Consider the following 17,852-nt stretch of genomic DNA (forward strand, 5'->3'; position numbering starts at 1 on the left):
TAATGGCAATCGGAAACTTTTCTCAAAAGAAGCAGAAAAAAATATATTTTGCATAGCCGGTCATTGTTGTCACGTGACCCAAACGAGAGTTTAATTTGTAAAGTGAAAATAGCACTGTCATACAGCAGACAACTGGAAAATGACATCTGTACTCAGTCATATAAATCAGGAGGAGTCACATTATGCTCCTAAACAGGCATACTTTAATCCCTATGAACAGAATGGAGGGTATTACATTTTCCCTCTCATGTTAAATTCACATACATCAAAATTTTATTTGTTAGACATGTTATTGTTAAAACTGTGAAACAGTCATAAAAATATGATATGGTATAATTTATTGTCAATGAAACAACTATCTACCAGAGACCAAGGCGTTGATGTAAGCAAACCGCTTGTCTGCCCTTGGGTGATTTTATTTAAAGTGAATACAACATAACTCATAAGAAGAGAGTTGCCATGACCACTAACATAATTTCACTGGCACCACTAGACCAAATCACAGGCACTTGCCTCGGAATAATTTTTTACCTATACACTTTTAATATAACACAATGTACCTAACTCACATATTTGAGATATGTCACCCAGTCGTGAACCTCCGTTATATTTCGATTCTGCGGTCGTCTATCCGACTTAAACTTATTTTGTTGTAAATCTACATTTAATTATCTACAAAATGATGTATAACATTCCTATTTCTATTGTCTTAATCATTTGTAACAGGCCTTCAAAGTACGTAATCCGTAATTATTTCGTCTTCTCACACAGTCAGGGGTACTACTCGTACAAGTTATTTTTATTTACTCGAAGGAGTAAATTTGTAAGATACTTATAAATACAAGTGTATTTTATTTACTTGTAATATGAGGCAGGTGTTACCTGTGAAAGGGGACGAAGACTGTATGAATTATTTTTTTTAATTCAAGCATATTTTAACTCCATAATTGTAATATAAAGTCAATGAACTATAAGTAATCCTATAGTCTGGGAAAACACCAAGGTCATGGCATCTGTTTACTATCAAATGTAAGTTCTTATCAGATCCTTACTGTTACTAGCTTTATATGAGAACTGTTTCCAGATCAACATCACTTGCGTGCTTTATACTTGACAAGTAAACATGTACAATGTATATAATATAGTTTAGATTAGAATAAAACATATGTATACATGTATATTAAAAGAGTATATATTTGCCTCGCCAATATAACAATAATCTGTTAAAAAAGAAAATGAAATACAGCAACATTTCCGATGTTGGTCCTGTTGTTAGGGATTTTAGTTTTGACGGAGCTCTGTGACGTCATTTTCAATGCAAACAAAGAAACGCTATGATTTTATTGGTATGTTGATTTTTATAATGATTTTTAGTTTTTATTGATTTGCTTACTGTTATAAGGCATGTCCCCATAATATTTTACTCAAATCCTAAATTAAACAATACTGGAAAAGATTTCTGCGCAGATGTGGGAAAATAAAAAAGTTAGAAAAAAAAAATTTATAATCATTTTAATGGCTTAATTATGTCCCTTAGAAATGCAGATTTTTTTTTTTAATTGTACAAGTTAAAAAGTCATACTAACTTCATTTCGTGAATTTCTCAGGACTTCTTTGCTCTAATAGAATTTTTAATTGTTTGTCCTTTGTAGATGTCTTTACTAATCATTTAAGTGTAAGGGAGCTACCATTTGATTTTTAGGGGGGGGGGGGCTAGGATGAAAAATTTTGTCCTGCCTTTTTATTTTTCCCTCTATTTGGTCCTGCCTTTTTATTTTCCACTCTATTTGGTCCTGCCTTTTTTTTCAGTTTATCCTGCCTTTTTTTTAACATAAATTGTCATCCTGCCTTTTTTTTTGCAAATAATCTCATCCTGTCTTTTTTTTTTACTCAAAACTCCTGTCCTGCAATGTCCTGCCTATTTTTTTCAAATTTCATCCTAGCCCCCCCCCCCCCCCCCCCCCATAAAAATCAAATGGTAGCTCCCTAATTTCATGGACAATGAAAATCTCATTTGGCAGTTATCTTCAAAACGCTGCTCATTTACAAGCCTCCAAGGGGCAATTTTTGAAGGCCTTGCACAATTAGTTTCTTTGTTGAATTAATGAGATGAAACATTGAACTCTAATGAAAAATTATAAGCTAACCAGAGAAAAATTGTTTAAGGCATGTTTTTACATCCCAAAACTCTTGAGAATTTTAAGGATTGTAAAAAAAAATTACTTATACAGGTAAATTTTTTGAGAAAATTAAGGGGAGATTATTCAAACCTTATAAGAAAATATGAATATAACAAATTTACTTATATAAGTATATTATTATTTACTTCTTCAAGGAAATAGAAATAACTTGTACAATTAGTACCCCTGACTGTCACAGCCGATTGAAAATGTTAATCTCGCAGTGACTGATTAATTATAATTGTCCCTTTGGTATCTTTCCCCTCTCTTATACATATCTTATTGCTAAAAATAAATGTTTTTTTTTTAGTTATCTCAATTTTATATATTAAGTCCAGAGAGAGTCTGAATGACATTGATGGATTGGGAAAATTTGAGTTTAAAAATAGAAACTTGTAACTCATTAGCATGATAAGACATTCCTCAAATAACACTTTATTAGATTTTTTTCACAGTATTTTTTACAAATTTACTATCTGGATGATAAGTTCTATTCAGAGAAAAACTAACAGGTTTTTGGGAAATACTTTTTATAATTAATCATTAACTGAGAGATTAACATTTCCAATTGGCTGTGAAAAGACGAAATAATTACGGTTTACATACATATTCTTACCTTTTGTGCTTGTTGGTTCTAAATTTTCCTAGAAATATAAAAAATTAATGGTAAAATAAGTTACAATTATATTCCTTTCTGAGATTTGCAATTAACTACATGTACTTAGGTTTAAAAATGATTTCCCAAAATCCTTCACTTTTGGAGAGTATAAAATAAATTTTTCAAAACCAATGTGTAAAATTTGATTGACCGGAATTTTCTGAATAGATACAAGAAGATGTGGTATGAGTGCCAATGAGACAACTCTCCATCCAAGTCAAAATTTATAAAATTAAACCATTATAGGTCAAAGTACGGTCTTCAACATGGAGCCTTGGCTCACATCGAACAGTAAGCTATAAAGGGCCCCAAAAATTACTAGTGTAAAACCATTCAATCGGGAAAACCAACGGTCTAATCTATATAAAAAACGAGAAACGAGAAACACTAATGAACCACATCAACAAACGACAACTACTGAACATCAGAATCCTGACTTAGGACAGGTGCAAACAAATGCAGCGGGTTTAAACGTTTTAATGGTACCAAACCTTCACCCTTTTTCTGAAACAATAGTGCAACATCACAACATAGAAAGACACACTATAAAATATCAACTGAAATAGCTTAACTCAATCAAAGGACATATTAACACCAATGAACATACACTGAACAAATAAATTTGACCTATGATACAATGCAAATACAAAATAAATAAACTAAGGGAAGAATAATAAAAGTAACATGTTATATCGGTATGAAATGTTAAACAATTGAAGAAAAACAATATTCTCGAACAAAAATATCAGCCATTTGCAATAACTTTAAACACAGGTAAATGAAAATAATTTTGTTGTTAGGTATACGTGTACAGTTCCAATAGTGAAAGGAAAGATTTTTACAAATAAATAATTTTGATGTTCATAGTACGAAGTGAAAATTTATAGTAGTACCAAACACTTATCAAAGCTGGTATATAGACCAGATATAACCCTGAATAACATTAATTTATATTTTCCGATGCTTTTCATTTGACAGAGAAATCCGATCTAGACGGCAAGCATTATCTTGTGATTTGAGTGACAATTTAAATTATGTTTTCCGTCTTCTGCATGGCCCTTCTCAATTTTTTTAATTTATACATTTATTATTCATATTATATATATCTAATAATCATGACATGTTTATACAAAACAAACGAAAACAAAATAATGTGGGCGAACATGAATATTGGCAAATAGACCATGATTCATATACATAACATGTAGCTACCATGACTACAGTTTAACCTAATATGATGGCCTCCATTGATAAAAATAGAAAATTCTTTGGAAAATTCTATTGATAAGCCTGATTGATTCAATAACTGATCCAATGGTTCAAGATTGGGCTAAAGTGTTCCCCTATTAAAAATATAGTCTTAAAGACTTTGAGCCATTATTGGGGAATTTATGGTTATATGCTAAATTAAAACTACTACAATAATACAGCATTTTCAAAAATCTTTTGCTCTGAAACCACTGTTCCAATCTGGTCCAACTTCTCCACAATCATCCTTAGGGTGTTAATGTTAAAAATCATGTCAGATTTGTGTCAATTGACAAGCATGTATGTTGTTACTATTAATAGTTCTGCCTCTTCTAAAAAAATAAAATAAAAAAAAGGATAAATCTTGAGATGACCTGATTACAACTAAACAGAAGGGAGAAAAAAAAAGATCCTCTTTTAAGAACCATTGATGATATCCAGGACAGCAATAAAACATGACTCCTTATGTTACCAATGGCATCCAGTCATTGTCAATTTAAAACCAAGTGAGTGATTCATGCTCCTTCTTGTCTGTCATTGATGTTGAAATCACTTTTTCAGGACAGTATTAGCAGTTGCTGGTGAAGATTTTTCAGTAATAGCATCAGATACAAGGTTGAGTCAAGGATTTTCTATACACACAAGGGATCTACCAAAGACCTATAAACTGTAAGTTTTAACTAAAGGAAGCCTTTAAAGTCATGTAATCAGAAGCTATTTATAAAATGAGTTGTAATATTGTTCTGGTGAAAAACAGTTTAAGGGGCCTTGGTGGCAAATGGTCTAAGTAGTTCATATACTGTATCACTAGCCTGTCAACATGGCAGCTGTCAGAGTTAGTCTCAAATCTTGACCAGGATTGTCAGTTTTCATGCTGAAGTCTGTAGTTCTTTCTGGGCACACTGGCTCCCTCTGCCAATAAAAACTGGCTGCCATGCAAAACTCAATAATGCTGAAAATGGACATAAACACCAAAAATCATCATTATATTATTTTATGAAATTATGCCTTTTGAACATGATGAACTTTAATATGAACAATTTTGGTATTTAGTCATATCAATGCATTGCACTCAGAAAAATATATAAGATATTCCTGCAGCTGGTAATGGATAACATGGATAATGGAGTGTTTATTTTTTCAGAGCAATTTTTTATTTGAACTTCAGTCAGTAATAATGGTTAAACATGTTGAACAATAAGATGATTTTTTTATACGTCCATTTACAGGACGTATTTTGGTATACTGTTGTCTGTCCGTCCGTCTGTCTGTCGTCAACATGTTGGACATTAACTCAAAAACGCTTCAACCTATTTGCATAAAACATTAGCGAATTGTTCATATCAATTGATTTGAGCTCCCTTTCGTTTTTTATATAATTTAGATTTTATGTTTCTGAGTTATCGGGTTTTATTCATTAAAAAAGGGGGGATTTTCCAGTTTTCGGACAATAACTCAAAAATGCTTTCACCAATTTGCAAGAAACTTTGGTCAATTGTTTATATCTATTGATGTAAGCTCCCTTTCAATTTTTATAAATTTTAGATTTTACACTTCCGAGTTATGAAAAAAGGGGTGATTTTCTAGTTTCCGGACAATACCTTTAAAGTGCTTTGAGCAGTTTTTATTAAACTTTGTTGACTGGTTTATATCAATTAAGATAACCTTCCTTTAGTTTTTTCACAAATTTCTGATATGACATTGAGAAGTTATTGAACTTTGTTCGTAAAAAATGCGACGGGCGTATCATGCGTTAATGGCGCAGCTGTTTATTATTTATTTTAAAGACAGTTGAGAAGAACCATATTTGAGAGTTTATTTTCTTTTTTTTGTAGGACATCTTCAACAGTTCTTGGGGCATGTGGTTTCCATGGAGATGTACTGACACTTACTAAGATTTTACAAGCAAGACTTAAAGTATGCTACAATTTTTATACGACCGCAAAAATTGAAAATTTTTTTGGTCGTATATTGATATGACGTTGGCGTCGTCGTCGTCCGAAGACACATTGGTTTTCGCACTCTAACTTTAGTTTAAGTGAATGGATCTCCATGAAATTAAACATAAGGTTCAATACCACGAAAGGAAGGTTGGGATTGATTTTGGGGGTTATGGTACCAACAGTTAAGGAATTAGGGGCCAAAAAGGGGCCAAAAATAAGCATTTTTATACGACCGCAAAAAAATTTTTGTGGTCGTATATTGGTATGACGTTGGCGTCGTCGTCGTCGTCGGCGTCGTCGTCGTCGTCCGGCGTCGTCGTCCGAATACACATTAGTTTTCGCACTCTAACTTTAGTTTAAGTGAATGGATCTCAATGTAATTTTACCATAAGGTTCAATACCACAAAAGGAAGGTGGGGATTGATTTTGGGGGTTATGGTACTAACAGTTAAGGAATTAGGGGCCAAAAAGGGGCCAAAAATAAGCATTTTTGTAACTTCCAGACATAACTTGTGTGTAAGTGTATGGATCTCTCTGACATTGGATCACAAGGTTCCATATCACAAAGGGAATACTGGGATTGATTTTTGGGGGTAATTTCCTCCAAATTTTGGGAATTAGGGGCCAAAAAGGGGCAAAAAACAAGCATTTTTCTAGTTTCAGGACAATAACTTGTTTGTAAGTGTATGGATCTTTATGAAATTGTACTGCAAGGTTCCATATCACAAAGGGAAAGCTGGGTTGGAGTTTGGGGGTAATTGCCCTAAACGTTTAGGAATTAGGGGCCAAAAAGGGACAAAAAAACAAGCATTTTTCTAGTTTCCAGACAATAACTTGTGTTCAAGTGAATGGATCTCTCTAAAATTGTACTGCAAGGTACCATACCACAAAGGGAAAGCTGGGATTGAGTGTGGGGGCGATGAATCATAAGGGGGTTCAAAAAATTTGGGGGGGGGGGATTTTTTTTTCCTTTTTTTTCTTTAAAATTTTCCATTTTAAATTGGTTATTTCTGATTTATATATAAAAGCAAATAATAATGATATGGTTTGAATAGCATACATGTGAACCTCCCGACAGGAGTACAATAATCCTGTTTTCAGGAGTCTCCTCCCGACCTCCGGTTGAAGAGGAAAATTATAATCCCGTGTATGAAATTTTTCATGAATGAAAAATTTCTGCCCAACATATCATCTCAGGCATCTGGTGTAACTCACATTACCTGAAGTTATATTTTACCTGTAAATCAATTAACATGCATAATTATATGGCTTCACTTGTCAGCTTGGGTGTCAAACATACTGGTAATCAATGATTTTTTACCTCAGGCTAACTGCCGTTGTGTAACAAAAACTGTGTATTTATTGGGTTACTTCCCTTGATTTATCCTGTTTTAAGTTACTTTCCTTTTAATAATGAAAATTTTTAAAAGAATATAAATAAAATATAAATTGAACAAATAATCATAAAAGGATGGTAAATAAATGATTTTAAATGTCTTAGGACAAATAAAAAAATAATAATTTGAAAATTATTTGAGGATTCTATACTTCCTTTCAAGGCTTAAATTGAAATTTATATGATAACTATGACCCTTGTATTACAGTTAGAATGATTTTCTGAGTATGCAAACAAAAGCTCTTTGCAGATAGTTAAACAAATGTTCTGGTTGCAATAAATGTTTTATAGAATATGAAGTAAAAAATTTAAAGAACATACTGAAAAAAAAAGATGTTAGATTGAACATGTAAACTATAAAGATGGAGAAACTTTATAAGTACAAGGGTACTATAAACATAATAAATTGGATGGAAAGTTGAAGAAAACACACTTTAAAAGACCATTTTTACAGCACACGGTTACATTTACGACAAAATTTATGTCGATTAAAAACCTCCTGATCTGAGTCCTAATCTCCTGACCAAAATTTCCCAATCTCCTGATCTGAGTTTCACAGTCCATCACATGTATGAATAGGTAAATTAAAAAATTATAAGTTCTTAGACCACTTTCATTCTGTGTCAGAAACCTATGCTGTGTCAAATATTTAATTACAATCCAAATTCAGTGCTGTATCAAGCTTGAATGTTGTGTCCATACTTGCCCCAACTGTTCAGGGTTTGACCTCTGCGGTCGTATCAAGCTGCGCCCCAGCGGAGCATTTTATTGTAACTTCCAGACAATAACTTGTGTGTAAGTGTATGGATCTCTCTGACATTGTACCACAAGGTTCCATATCACAAAGGGAAGGCTGTAATTGATTATGGGGGTAATTGCCTCAAAATTTTAGGAATTAGGGGCCAAAAAAGGGGCAAAAAACAAGCATTTTTCTAGTTTCATGACAATAACTTGTGTGTAAGTGTTTGGATATTTCTGAAATTGTACTACAAGGTTCCATATCACAAAGGGAAAGCTGGAATTGAGTTTGGGGGTAATTGCCCTAAACGTTTAGGAATTGGGGGCCAAAAAGGGGCCAAAAATAAGCATTTTTCTAGTTTCCAGACAATAACTTGTGTTCAAGTGTATGGATCTCTCTGAAATTGTACTGCAAGGTACCATACCACAAAGGGAAGGCTGGGATTGAGTTTGGGGGTGATGAATCGTAAGGGGGTTCAAAAAATTTGGGGGGGGGATTTTTTGTTTTTGTTTTTTTTTCTTTTAAAATTTTCCATTTTAAGTTGGTTACTTCTGATTTATATTTAAAAGCAAATAATAATGATATGGTAGGAGATACACACCAAACAGGATGTGTTAATTATTATATAATAAGTATTGTGCAATAGCAAGAAATTTTCAATTGCACAGTATTGCACAATAGCAAGAAATCTTCAATTGCACAGTATTGCGCAATAGCAAGAAATCTTCAATTGCACAGTATTGCGCAATAGCAAGAAATATCCAATAGCACAATATTGCGCAATAGCAAGAAATTGTCAATTGTACAGTATTGCGCTATAGCAAGAAATATTCAATTGCACAGTATTGTGCAAAAGAAGATACTTCGTATAAATTGCTTATTTCTTGATCAATTTCAATGGGGTTTTATTCTTGAATTCTTGGGGTTCTTTAATATGCTGAATCTTACCGTGTATTAAGTTTTTTGATTTTGGGCCCCATTTTTAAATTGGTCCACATTGAGGTCCAAAGGGTCCAAAATTTAACTTTGTTTGATTTCATCAAAAATTGAATTATTGGGGTTCTTTGATATGCCGAATCTAATCGTGTATTTAGATTCTTAATTTTTGGTTCCGTTTTCAAATTGGTCTACATTAAGGTCTAAAGGGTCCAAAATTTAACTTAGTTTGATTTTAACAAAAATTGAATTTTTAGGGTTCTTTGATATGCTGAATCTAAACATGTGTTTAGATTTTTTATTATGGGCCCAGTTTTCAAGTTGGTCCAAATCGAGGTCCAAAATTAAACTTTGTTTGATTTCAACAAAAATTGAATATATGGGGTTCTTTGATATGCTGAATCTAACCATGTATTTAGATTTTTGATTTTTGGGCCCCGTTATCAACTTTGTCCACATTGAGGTCAAAAGGGTCTAAAATAAAACTTTGTTTGATTTCATCAAAAATTGAATTCTTGGGGGTTCTTTGATATGCTGAATCTAACCATGTATTTAGATTTTGGATATTGGACCATAATAGGTGAATGTCCAATTTAAAATTTTTAAGTTCTTAGACCACATTCATTCTGTGTCAGAAACCTATGCTGTGTCAAATATTTAATCACAATCCAAATTCAGAGCTGTATCAAGCTTGAATGTTGTGTCCATACTTGCCCCAACTGTTCAGGGTTCGACCTCTGCGGTCGTATCAAGCTGCGCCCTGCGGAGCATTTTATTGTTTTATGATATAGATGGAATTGTCTTAAAACAACTTTAGTGTTTAACATACAGTCTAAAATGGTACAAAAAATTGTGATTATCATGACAATAACTGTCAAAATTCAATGAAGTCAAAAGTCAAAATTTTTATTCCTCTGTCCATTGGTTAAAAGGGAGGTAATTTTTTTTTATGAATCTGAGATTGAAATGGGGATGTTCAAACCAGAAATATGTCAGATATCGACATGTAAACAGTAAGGCATAAATAATGCCTAGCTGTGGTATAGTTATTTCATATTCATGTATGTACTTTATTACATTTTGCACATTACATAAATCATGTAAATGATTAACTATCATTATATTGATTGCTTTAGCTTCATTTAATTCATCATAATCAGGATATCCGATAAAAAATAAATATTAACATGATTTAAAATGTAAATGGACAGGAAAAAGGTGCAGATAACTTTGCCTAATACTGGAATAGGTTTAGAGTCCTTTGAAGAGTTGTTCCACTTCTTGAATATGCAAAAAGTAGGGCATTCACCCAATATATACTTCAGATTTGCTGCAATCTGATCAGAGGTAGTTACACATGGAAGATGACGACTAGATTTCCTTAAGTTTTATGACCAGTCTGTTCTAAAACTTCAAATGAAAAATGTCTTTAGTACACATCTTTGGATTTTCTAATTAATGCCAACTTTTTTTCCAGATGTATGAACATGAACACAATGAAAAAATGTCAACAACAGCTGTAGCTGCCATGTTGTCTACTATGCTTTACTCTAGAAGATTTTTCCCATTTTATGTCTATAACATTGTAGCAGGACTAGATGATGAAGGTTAGTTGAAAATTATATTGCACAGACACTTTAAAGCACTCTTAAGTTGAATAAAACTGTTGTGTTTCAAAGTTACCCTACCAACTATTTTTCTTAGCCAAAGGTTTATTCTTATATCAGTTATATAGATAAAAAAAGAAATCCAGCTGTTTTTTTACCTTCAAAAATAGAATGTAAGATTTTCTTGATTTTGACAAATGTAACATAGACCAAACAGTAGTTTTACCTTTTGAGCAGAGTTAATGAACATCTTTGTTTAAACCTAATGCAGAGTTCTCGAAAACCGTCTGTCCCGTTGGTCCTGACCGACAAAAATCGGCTAGGACCGACAATTGCATGTGTAGTGGCAGTCCTGATGACCGACAAAATTTTGGAGGTTGTTCACTTTTATTTTACATCTTTTCGGTATTCAGATAGCTTTCGAATTGGTTACTAATGTAAACAAACTTTAATTGCATAGCTCAAAATTACGGTTATACTTTTGAAAAAGAACCAGTGCTTTAGATATTTTAAGTGATTTACAAGGGAGAAGAGATAACATATGGTACCTGTGTAAAAAAAAAGTCACTTGATATGGAGATTCTAATTATATAAAATATATGTACTTCTTTGAACTTTAGTGGATAGTTGTCTCATTGGCAATCACACCACATCTCCTTATTTTTATATAAACATATGAAATTTGGTATGTTTTTTCTAGGTAAAGGATGTGTATTCAGTTTTGATCCTGTAGGATCTTATGAAAGGGAAACCTACAGAGCAGGAGGATCAGCAAGTGCTATGTTACAACCTTTACTAGATAACCAGGTTAGGATGACAAAATAAGAAGACTACTACAAAAAGTTTTTGATAATATTTAATTATAGACATATCAAATCAAATCCTGAGAATCAAATAACTTACCAATTTTTATAAACTAATAATTAGAAATCAAATTATATACCTTACATGTCATATACTGTAAATTCAGAAATTATTGCATGCATTTATTATTGCGATTTTGTCATTTTAGACTAAAATGCGATTTTAATTTTTGCGATATTGAGAAAAATCCTGTTTAATTCATATAAAAAATTTCAAAATGCGAGTTTAAATTATTGCGATTATAACCCTGTCGCATTTTTCGCAATAATAAAAACATCGCAATAATTTCTGAATTTACAGTACATGAATATTAAGTAATAGAATCAAATTATGCATATTATTAGTTCAGTCTGAGAGAAGTCAAATATCATACAATGATAGAGAAAGAGTAACGTATGATGAGGCATTATTTTTGGTTCACATTGTTAAAATATTTCAGTAATCATTCTTTATGTATATAAATATCTATCATCAAACAGGAACTTTTTGCCTTTATCCAATCATAATTGAATTCCTGTAGGTTGCACTTTGTAAATACAGCTGTTTCACAACTCTTTGGGGAGATATTTTAATATTTATAGATATTTTGTTTTGTTTACCTAAATAACCTAATAACCTAATGGTTCCTAGATATGATCTCTATATGTTTTCATCTAAAGAGACACAACTTGGGAATTTTACCTGTATAATAACACATGGATAGCGTCCAAACTAAATTCTGAGGAAGACCCAATGTGAGGGAGGGGTAGTACAAAATTTTAGTATAACTATAAGTTTAAACTCAAGTTTGAGGCATATAAATGTTGAAAATATGCCGCATAGCCCTATGTTTTGACCTTTGAAAAAAATAAAAAGTGCATATAAACTTTACATTCTACGATATAACTTTTTTTACAAAACTTTAAAAAGTGGCACAGTTTTAACTGTAAAAGGATTTCCTATGGAAAATTGTATTGTCTATATTTACAGAAGTGCATTCAATATTGGGTGAAAAAAAGAGAACATGTAGAATTTCACCAAATTTGTTTTATCTTCAGAGATTTTAATAAAATCCTAAAGCCCTGTATGCAAAGTAAATTCACAATATATGCATATATGTAATTTATGTTGTTAAGAATTGCTTATATTTACGCTTCCCAGTCATTGAAACTCATAGATCCTTAATGAACTTTGTTGTTGGGGTATTTTTGTCCTGTGGAAAACCCATTTATAAGTAAATCATAACACCTGACTGTACTTTCTTATGATCGAGGCATAAAAAAATGCAAGCAAGAGATACAAAAATACCTCTTTAAAACTGACAGTAGTATGTTTTATCCTAAAAATATACTAAATATTCCATATTGACAGAAACAGCAATATTATTTAGCAAATTTGAGGCCCCTGTGGCAAAAAAACAGAGAAAAATCCCTAACCCCTGGGTCATAAAACACATAAATTAACCTGTAAAAGCTATGCTATTATTATTTTAAAGGTCTATGGTATAGAAAACAATAACCTTGCTTTGAATCAATTGTACATACAATATCTAATAAGGAACTAGCATTAAATGACAACTTTTATTACATACAAAGCCTATTATAAGGGGTTATTGGCATAATTATGATAAAATACTTCTTATTTTTAACCCCTTGCCTAAATAGGATGGGGTTGGAATCAGGGTTTCCCCTGGGTCAATTTCTTTTTTTGCCATCTCTCTTGCCAAAACAATATTTTTTTCGCCACTCTCAATTTTATTTCGCCAACTCACATAAACAGGTTTTCCTTCTTGCTAACAAAAAAAAAAATTAGTTTGCAGCATTGCTGTCTCATTTAATATAATTCTATATATCTATTTCAGATCCGACATTGTAATAAATGACAATTAGAAAAAAAAATCTTAAACTTTTTTTAACAATACTGTTAGATTTGATTTCTGGGAACACAGGGTTCATCTTCAATCATTTTATTGGATATTTCCTGTCTAGATAGTAAATGGACAAAGAATAATATCAGAGATGTTTCTTACTTTTGAACCCTTTCTTTAAGGTGGTATGTAACACTACAGGGAGATAACTCTGTAAAAATCAGCTGAATGTTTTTATCACATTCTATTGTTAAGGTAATATTAAGCTTCTCAATGATCAAAATTAATGTTTGTCAAACTGCAATATATCCAATGTAATTTTTCCGATAAAGTGTGTGGTTCAAGTTTTTTGAAATTTTTATATTTTTGTCAAAGGGTCAAAGTTAATATTTTGTCAAAATTTTATGAAAATTAAACGAGCTAAATTAATTTTAGTCAAGGTGTTAGGTACCACCTTTAAACAATGGTTTTATTTTCAGAATCATCATTTAAAGTAAAAGTCAAGAAGTAAATTATGTTTAAAACAGGTGCGCCGCTAAAATGACTAGGAAGTACTTCAAAACAATTATTTTTATCAAAGTTATAGAAACAATCTTTTAGGTGACATGTGACGCCGTTTTACCACATATTTTCATTAAACAATACAATTAATACATTATTTTATTAGTCCATTGTTATTAATTGCAATCAGCTGGTTATTGATTTTTCTGATAGAATTGATACGCATGACAAGTTCAAAGGTGAAATCCGAGTATTGTCTGATCAGGAAAAAGTCAAAGGAACATGGAACAAATAAACAAGATGGATGTATTCAAACCTCAATAATTTCTTTTGCTATTCATGATTTTTAACCACCACAATAATATTTTTTCGCAAAATGCGAAAATGGCGACCAGCGGCAACCCTGGCTGGAATTATAGCATTTCTTTAATCATAATAACAAATAATAGTTGGTCAGTTTATGCATTATGTTTAGTATTGAAGGACCACACTAAATTTAGGTGACAATGACCTTTTTTCAAATGTTTGGCTTTGTTCAAGTTTTGCGTTAAGCAAATTTGTACAAATCAGAGAGGAATGATGTTTTGCAGGTTGATGCCTCATGTTTTGCGACTAAGTTCTATACTAAAATTAAGTGACCATGACTTCATTTAATGGATGAATGGTTATGTTTATGTTTTTCATTAAGGTCCAGATCCAATCAAATACAAATCATAGTGGAGTTATCGTTTGTCAGTTGATGCATTATTTTTGGAAACTGAAGATCTTGCTTAAGTTCAATGACCTTCAAGTTCAAAAATGATTAAACTTTTTAAATGAGGAGGGGATAAGCTGTTTTTACGATGGCTCCATTTCTTTATTGTTCTGAAAATGTTATATTATATACATGTATTAATCTGGAATCAAATTTTCTTTCACATTTCTACAATGTATCACACATGACTGATATGACCTATAATTGTTTACTTTTTACACATTGTGACTTAGATGGAGAGTTGTCTCATTGGCACTCATACTACATCTTCTTATTTCTATGACATAAGATGCTTGATTTTGATAATTGTATGCAATTTTGTACTTTTAGATTGGTTTTAAGAATCAACAGGGAGTAACCAAAACACCTCTGTCACAAGAGAAAGCTGTCAAACTAGTTAAAGATGTGTTTATATCAGCTGCAGAAAGAGACATATACACTGGTGATGCTATTGTTTTAAACCTAATTACAAAAGATGGAGTTAAAGTGGAAACTTTCCCTCTGCGTAGGGATTAACTTCTAGTATCTCATTGACTTAGTGCTTTGTTTGTAAAATCTCCATTATATTACACTGTGACAAGTTCATAATTAAATATCATAAAACATGGTTTTGTGTTGATGTCTGTCATTCTATTCCTGTATTTTGCATATGTTTCAAATTGCCCAATATCAACATGCAATTGCTAATTTTTTCAAAATTAATTTCTTGTTCCCATTATTCTAATAAAACATACAAAGGATAGCAAGTTATTACAATAATATTACACAAAACAACACAGCACACCTGCCACAAACACCAGACTCCTCCTAAAATAGACTTACAAACAAGAACAGCACAAAGTCAAGATAGCTGGACTTGATACAGACTCAAAATGTGGTGGGGTTAAACCCGTTTTAAGTGAGCACAGACAAAACTATATGATGTGATTTATTAACTGTTGATTGGTACAAAATACCAGAAGAAAAATGCGATAGAAATGTGTAAAGGGCAGATGGATTGACAGGTTAACCAGTAATACCCCTCTCCTTTGGAACATAAAAACAGTATTAAAAATCTATATTGTATTTAAATTTCACAAAATTGATTAAAACAGTTGCACATGGATCATCAATGATTTCCCTATTTAGGTGAAAACTGAAAGGAGAGGATATGACGAAATATGAACTTTTAGATTTTCATTTGTATCTATTATAAAATTGAGATAATACAAAACTTTAAGCAGGTAGCTATAGTTTAAAATCCATGATGTCACAGGAAAGTCAACATTGAGCATTTTGTGAAAATATGTACATAAATGTTTGTTGATTTTCAAACTATTTGGACCTGCAAAAAATATAGGGAATCTGAAAACCAACTTCAAATTGTACCATAGTGCTCATTTATATGGATGCCTCTCTTTATAAATATCAGGTATTTACTGTGTCCTTATTTTGTTGGAAATATTTGCCATTGCACATTAAGCAAACAACAATCAATCAATAAGCCTGAAAATTTTGAAGAATATTCATGATATTTGAAAGACCTACATAAAGCTAATGGTGGGAGATTTGACTTCACTATCAGGAGACTGGTCAACAGAGGGATATTTTCAAATTAAAAATAATGGAGGCTACCACCTTTTTTTATACGACCGCAAAAAAATTTTGCGGTCGTATATTGGTATGACGTTGGCGTCGTCGTCGTCCGAATACACATTGGTTTTCGCACTCTAACTTTAGTTTAAGTGAATGGATCTCTATGAAATTTTACCATAAGGTTCAATACCACAAAAGGAAGGTGGGGGTATGGTACCAACAGTTACGGAATTAGGGGCCAAAAAGGGGCCAAAAATAAGCATTTTTGTAACTTCCAGACATAACTTGTGTGTTAGTGTATGGATCTCTCTGACATTGTACCACAAGGTTCAATATCACAAAGGGAATGCTGGGATTGATTTTGGGGGTATTTGCCTCCAAATTTTAGGAATTAGGGGCCAAAAAGGGGCAAAAAACAAGAATTTTTCTAGTTTCATGACAATAACTTGTGTGTAAGTGTATGGATCTCTCTGACATTGTACCACAAGGTTCCATATCACAAAGGGAATGCTGGGATTGATTTTGGGGGTAATTGCCTCCAAATTTTAGGAATTGGGGGCCAAAAAGGGGCAAAAAACAAGCATTTTTCTAGTTTCATGACAATAACTTGTGTGTAAGTGTATGGATCTTTATGAAATTGTACTACAAGGTTCCATATCACAAAGGGAAAGCTGGAATTGAGTTTAGGGGTAATTGCCAAAAACGTTGAGGAATAAGGGGCCAAAAGGGGGAAAAAAAAACAAGCATTTTTCTAGTTTCCAGAAAATAACTTGTGTTCAAGTGTATGGGTCTCTCTGAAATTGTACTGCAAGGTACCATACCACAAAGGGAAGGCTGGGATTAATTTTGGGGGTAATTGCCTCAAAATTTTAGGAATTAGGGGCCATAAAGGGGCAAAAAAACAAGCATTTTTCTAGTTTCAGGACAATAACTTGTGTGTAAGTGTATGGATCTTTATGAAATTGTACTACAAGGTTCCATATCACAAAGGGAAAGCTGGGTTTGAGTTTGGGGGTAATTGCCCTAAACGTTTAGGAATTTGGGGCCAAAAAGGGGCCAAAAAACAAGCATTTTTCTAGTTTCCAGACAATAACTTGTGTTCAAGTGTATGGATCTCTCTGAAATTGTACTGCAAGGTACCATACCACAAAGGGAAGGCTGGGATTGAGTTTTTGGGGGGGATTTTTTTTTCCTTTTTTTTTTTAATTTTCCATTTTAAATTGGTTATTTCTGATTTATATATAAAAGCAAATAATAATGATATGGTTTGAATAGGTAAATTAAAAAAATTTAAGTTCTTAGACCACATTCATTCTGTGTCAGAAACCTATTTTGTGTCAAATATTTAATTACAATCCAAATTCAGTGCTGTATCAAGCTTGAATGTTGTGTCCATACTTGCCCCAACTGTTCAGGGTTCGACCTCTGCGGTCGTATCAAACTGCGCCCCAGCGGAGCATTTTATTAAGACTTGACATTCCAAGCTACTTGTGTTTCATTGATGTTGTTTACATCAAAGTTTATATAAACAGCCTCAGTGGTTGTGTGATTGCCTCAAGTGCAAAGGGTTTTGGGTTCCTACCCTGGCCAGGTCAAAATAAAATT

General features: G+C 32.3%; 1 protein-coding gene across 1 annotated transcript; it reads left to right on the top strand.

The window, feature by feature from the left end:
* The first annotated feature begins 58 nt into the window (after positions 1–58).
* Positions 59–15,279, top strand: LOC127730083 (proteasome subunit beta type-1-like). The gene is made up of 6 exons (XM_052238137.1): positions 59–228; positions 4,648–4,755; positions 5,922–6,003; positions 10,578–10,707; positions 11,408–11,514; positions 15,003–15,279. Exons 1-6 carry the CDS (start codon positions 140–142, stop codon positions 15,186–15,188), a joined length of 702 nt encoding a protein of 233 aa, XP_052094097.1. The 5' UTR covers positions 59–139; the 3' UTR covers positions 15,189–15,279.
* The last annotated feature ends 2,573 nt before the right edge of the window (positions 15,280–17,852 follow it).

The sequence above is a fragment of the Mytilus californianus genome, unplaced genomic scaffold (genome assembly GCF_021869535.1).
Source record: "Mytilus californianus isolate M0D057914Y unplaced genomic scaffold, xbMytCali1.0.p SCAF_2, whole genome shotgun sequence".
NCBI lineage: Eukaryota > Metazoa > Mollusca > Bivalvia > Mytilida > Mytilidae > Mytilus > Mytilus californianus.